The sequence below is a fragment of the Pygocentrus nattereri genome, chromosome 11, assembly GCF_015220715.1.
Source record: "Pygocentrus nattereri isolate fPygNat1 chromosome 11, fPygNat1.pri, whole genome shotgun sequence".
Classification (NCBI taxonomy): Eukaryota; Metazoa; Chordata; class Actinopteri; order Characiformes; family Serrasalmidae; genus Pygocentrus; species Pygocentrus nattereri.
In genome coordinates, this window is record NC_051221.1 from 26684022 (window position 1) to 26690021 (window position 6000).

General features: G+C 34.7%; 1 protein-coding gene across 1 annotated transcript in view; it reads right to left on the reverse strand.

The window, feature by feature from the left end:
* Nucleotides 1–1774: 1774 nt before the first annotated feature.
* Nucleotides 1775–6000, reverse strand: part of ctdspl2a (CTD (carboxy-terminal domain, RNA polymerase II, polypeptide A) small phosphatase like 2a) — a 16179-nt gene continuing 11953 nt past the window's right edge. The window contains exons 9-13 of the mRNA XM_037543039.1: nucleotides 4098–4160; nucleotides 3769–3848; nucleotides 3392–3518; nucleotides 3213–3308; nucleotides 1775–3121 (exon numbers count right to left, since the gene is read on the reverse strand). Of these exons, the coding sequence (XP_037398936.1) occupies nucleotides 3056–3121; nucleotides 3213–3308; nucleotides 3392–3518; nucleotides 3769–3848; nucleotides 4098–4160 (432 nt within the window). The 3' untranslated portion in view covers nucleotides 1775–3055. The remainder of the gene's footprint in view (nucleotides 3122–3212; nucleotides 3309–3391; nucleotides 3519–3768; nucleotides 3849–4097; nucleotides 4161–6000) is intronic.

The following is a 6000-nucleotide window of genomic DNA, read 5'->3' on the forward strand; positions in this document are numbered from 1 at the left end:
TATTACCTGGGTGCAGGTGCCATGTAGAAGGCTGATTTGGGGTGGACCTGGACTCATACACAGATATTAAACATTTTAGTTGTGAGCTAAAAATCCAAGCACATTGCTACAGAACTGACACACTGATATTTATGCTGTTCCGGTTCCAAAGCGTAAATGATGTATTGCTTTTTGGTAAAATGATTCAATTTGATTTTCACAGCAGTTTATACACAAACAGAAAGACGATTTCATTACACCTCCTTTTTACAAGGCATGTTTTTTAGGTTGGCTTATGAACATTAACATTACAATATTAGCATTTATTTTCCTCTTGGGATTCTCTTGAGAAAAGTGAGAAAAAAGGGAAACACTGAAACGGCTATGTAATTAAAGAAACATGAAACGTGACAGAAACAACAGTAAAGTTTAGTTTTTAAAAAGTCTCCCAGAAAGGGTTTGGAGTTTTATGCTAGAATACCAGAGTGCTATACTTATAATCTGTCCACCTCATTCAGTTTCAACCATCTTTCCAGCTTTTAATAAAGTAAAGGGGGGGGGCACCATTTTTAAAAGGAAATTCTGGACATTAAGGCAAATCACTTCACGAATCTGTAGTAAATACATTGACACTTTTACAACGAATGGGCTTTTATATGACAAACTTAAGAAGTAAACATGAAGCTCTCAATATGAAGACTGCTGGACATTGGTACATCAAAAGCGTTGCATTCAGACCTTTTGCCAATTTTTTTTTTTTTACCTGTTAGAAAAGTGTCAGCATACTGATCTTGGAGAACAAAACTGACTTTCGACCTTACTCGGAAATTATAGGACACAACCAGTTTTCAAAAGCGTTTGTGGCTCTTCTGATCAAGAAAGAAAAGAAAAAAAAAAAAAAAAAAAAAAAAAAAAAATTTCTGGGCCTAGTACCCTTGGCTGCATTACAAAACTAAACTACCTGGGCAAATCTTTTACAGAAACTCTCCTTTTAAACCTACATGCATTTATTGCACAACAACTGAAATAGATCTTTTGTCAAAATGTTGATCTCCTTTAACACAATGTTATTAGATCCTATGATGTTCTACCCTCTTTGGTACGTCTGCATATGAGCTCATCACTGACAACTCAACTGTACAAAGTTAGAAAGCTGCCTCTGAGACTGTGGTGCTAAGACTCACTTGCTCCAAGCCATGTCTTGCTCAATAGCACCACCAGATGGACAGAAACGTAGCTGGGTAATTTTACACCTGATTAAAACTGCCTCACTGTTTACAATCATTCATCATTTGCAGTCTAAAAATGTGCCTAAAAACTCTTAAAACAGATGGTGTTCAAGACAGGCCTTACACTGAATTCCTACTCCTGTTCAGAGAATAAAAACCACTGCTCAGCAGCTCAAGATGTAAACCCATTCCCAGAAGAAAAACTACTGTAACATTTGAAAGATGCTAATGTTAATCCAACAGGAAGCCAAATCCTGACCTCAGGTGCAAATGCCTTGTAAACTCAGTGCTAATTTAATCCTCCTACCTAATGACACATTGCTGCACTTCCTATTAAAAAAACATTTCTGTGGAATTCCTTTGTGCAAAATGGCATGAAATATATAATCAAATCATGATCATGAGCAGGTCTGAAACAAATTATCCACAAGCTACATTCATTTTCATAAGAAAAAAAGGAGAAAAAAAAAATAACAGTCAAGGCCGTGTGTGACAATGCCATTAAATTTAAAAAAAAAAAAAAAAAAAAAAAAAAAAAAAAAAATATTCACCCATTTGAGGCTTACTGATACATAAAAATAATGTATTATGTCAATAGAAAAGAAAAAATTGGGGTAACACTGAATGAAATGCAGGGCCTACCCTTCAGAGAGGTAGAATTGTACATGATGATTCCTAAAACAGTGGACCGAGTTCGAAAGCAAGAATGAATTGGCTAGGGAAAAACACTGAATATGACGCATTTGCAGCGATTAGGCTAGTCCATGTGCTGGTGCTACAATTACCAGACATTTCATAAAGAGACCAAGCATTATTTCCACAGAAAAGCAATCAAAAGCACAGAGTATTTTACATTTTACCTATACTTGGCATATAAAACAAACTAACAATTGAATAAAAACATTAACCCCCCTCCCAAGTACATATGAACAGAATCAATAGTCTAAAGCAATCAGAAACCAAAACTGATTAACATCAGTCAATTATACATAAGAGGCAGGGGAAAAAAGTTGATTTACATTATTTTCACACCCTCCCATCCCACCCCAAATATGCTACGCATCTTACAGGTGACTGGACATGTTCACATTTTTTTTTAAACCAGTCTAGAAGCATTTAGAAAATAAAGCATAAGAGAGAAGCCATTTAAAAATAAAACTTCAAACCTATAGTAAAAATCAATAAAAAGTCAGCATATCTATCAAACAAGCCTTCCAACTAAAAGGAATGCATGTTGAACTCAAGAGCGAAAGGAACGTTTTACAAACCTGACAGGAAAATACATATGTACAAATGTTATATATACATATACACACAACTGAATATGTATATATATATTTATATGTTTATGAATTCATATTTAACTGGCCATTCCTGTTGAAAAGTCGATGGCTAGTAAGGGTGGAGTGTCCCTTTGAGCACCAGAAGGAGTGACATCAGTCCTCTTCTCCACAGCACTTTATATACAGTCCAATTTAGGCAAAAATGAAAAAGAGTAAAGGAAAAGAAAAAAAAAAAAAAAAAAAATCATTAAGAGTCTCTTCTGTTGCCGAGCCCAGACATACAAATATCTGTCGAGAGGCCAGGCAGTCAAAGCTGAGGAATTGTTCTTTCCTTCAATTACAATTACATTTGAGTGTTTATATAAAACGTATGCATACTTGAAAGTCATTTTCTTTAAAACCTTTGTTGATAACCCACCCTATCCCCACATAAAACATAGCCTGTAAAGGTAAGTTTGTAGTTCAAATCCTCGTTAAGAGTTTGTAGTTATGTATACTTCCGTCCCCCTTTTGAAAATTCCAATTTATTAAAACAGTCAAGTTGGTCTGCAAGCTTGAGACACCTCAATCCGGGGGTAAAAGGTCATGCAAGCGAAATTTCTCTCTTATGTGAGGCCGAACATCCTCATTCTGCAAAAGAGGACCAAAGACATGGAACAATAAATCAAAAGGAAAAACGAGGCATTATATACCATGCATGCACACGCACCTCAATACTTACCAATTCCACAAGCTTCTCCAAGAATGGGACCAGCTTGAGGAGCTCATTGTCATTCTTGTCCACAAACCAACTCTCAATTGGGATCCCGTTAGACAGCTGCAAAAGGAGACATTTTGAGTGGCAAACAAGCCAGCAAACAAGCAAAAAACACAAACAAATAAGCAAGCAAGTACACCAACCTGGTATGCAAAGGCTTGCGGCGAGTTGTCAATTATTATGGTCTTGGAGAGATCCCTCCCAAGTATGTTCAGGTCTTTGATGTAGTTGCCTTGGACACATACACAGTGCTCACGAAATAGTCTGTGCCTAACAATGTAAAATAGAAAAGATGCTTATCACACTTAAAACTAGTAACTGAGACATAAAGAGACACACCCAAACCCAAGGCTTCAATACATTTACAAAACACAATAACAAAATGTTTTCTAGGCCAAGAAAACCAAATACTCAAATGTTACAAACGTTTATCAACTTTTCAAAGTTTTTTTAAAATAAGCATCAATGACACTGAAGTACATAAATTAGAAACATAACATCTGAATGAAAACAAACTGACCTAACCAGCTGTTTCTTAGGATCCAGAATGTTCAACAACTTGTCAGCATAAACCTTCTTGGAAGCAGTAAAAAGAATGATCTGTAAAACAAAGAGGGTTCAAGTTCAATTTCGATTTCCAAAAGACATTTAACCCCGGACATTTGGAAATCAAGTAGTTTAATTAATTGATCAAAGTACATGTATTCATGACCTTTGACTTCACATTACATTAATTCACCTCTTAATGTCATTATTTTTCTTCATAAATGGGTTGACCACTAGTAATATTCTTGTTTTAGTATTTTCAATCACGTAAAACATCGTAGTATGTCCAGTCGTGAAACCTACCTCATAAATTTGAGACATACGTTCCAGGAATTCTCTGAAGAACGGTCGCAACCGGACATACACCTTAAATAGAGAAATATTTTAAAAATAAGGATAGTGTCCAAAATGTACAACAAAATACCAATGACAAATCTGAAATAACTGCAAGTAAAATAAAACACTCCTTACAACATAACATGCACCTGCAGTGGAGTATTTTGCACAGTTTTTACTTTTTGTAAATAACATTGATTTTCTGGGGCTGTTAATATCACCTGTACCTCCCAAAAAAACATCTGCAAAGCTTTTTGGTAAATAAAAAAAAGCTATTCAAATATGCCAAACTATTTATGTTGGAATTAAATTAGTTCTTACCAGTAAAAATAATATACATCTATGTAATTAATGCACTAAGTTTCTTTGTAATTTAATGGTATATTTAGTGCCCTCTACAATTACTGGCACCCCTGTAAAACATTTCATTAAAAATATTAATAACAAAATATAACATTTGAAGTCTGATGATTGGGAAAAAAAAATCTAAAATCTCATCAGGAAGTATTTTTCCAAAATATGACAATTGCTGGTACCCCTTGGATTAATACTTAGTGCTGCCTCCCTTTACTAAGATAACAGCCAAGTCTTGTTCTATAATAACTAATGAGAGCTCTGAATCATCGCCTATAATACTTAATGAGACTGGAGAACATATGGCAAGTGAACAGAAACTATTTCTCCATAGAGAACCTCTCCAGATCCTTCAGATTCTGAGGTCCACACTGTAGACTTTCCTCTTCAGCTCATCCTGCAGGTTTTCTATGGAGTTTAAGTCAGGGGACTGGGGTGGCCATGGCAAACCATTTTTGTAGACCAACATTTTTATTCAAACCATTTGTGTTGATTTTGAGGTTTGCTTTGGATCATGTTCTACTGGAAGACCCAAATTTTGGCCCTGTTTAAGCTCCCCCTCTGAGGCAGTCAGCTTTGGATTTTATTTCTGCTGGTACTTGATGAACTGTGTGATAGTATTTACTATATAAATCGTCCAGGGCCTTTGAAAGAAAAACCACCAAACAGCAGCACAGATCTGCCACCATACTTTACTGCAGAGATGAAGTACTTTTCTCTATGGCCATCTGTGTCCATGCCAAACTCACCTCTGGTGTTTCAGTCCCACTGAAAGTTCCAATAACTTTTGCCGAACTGCAGGTGCTTGATTTTGTTGGTCTTTGGGTCAAAATGTCTCTCAAACTACAAACACCACTTATATAACCACAAGTTGTTCGGGGGTGTTGCTACAAGAAAGCTTCTGTTGTTAAGGTCCAACAAAATAAGGATCTACAGCGATTCCCCACCTGTGATACTTGCAGATTCTTTACCCACTCTAACCAGCCTCCTAAAATAATACACATATATCCTTTTTCTGACAGAATCTTAACATCTCCAGTTGTTTTTAACTTCTTAATTATTTCCCTGATAGTGGAAATGGGCATTTTCAACTATTTAGCTATTTTCTTGTTGCCGTTTTTTATTTGAATTTTGCAGCTCAACAACCTTTGGTCATACATCATTGCTGTATTCTCTGATCTTTCTCATAGTAATTGATTTTTTTTTTTTTTTTTTTTTTTTTGTACCTGAATGATAAGGAGCAATTAAATGGGCAGTCATGACATCCTGTTTTACTAGGGAATAAATATATATATATATATATATATATATATATATATATATATATATATATATATATATATATATATATATATGAGATAAAACTTGCTCAGAATTCCCTCAATAATCAATTACTATGATTATGATATATATATCATAGTAATTGATTATTGAGGGAATTCTGAGCAAGTTTTATCTCATATATATATATATATATATATATATATATATATATATATATATATATATATATATA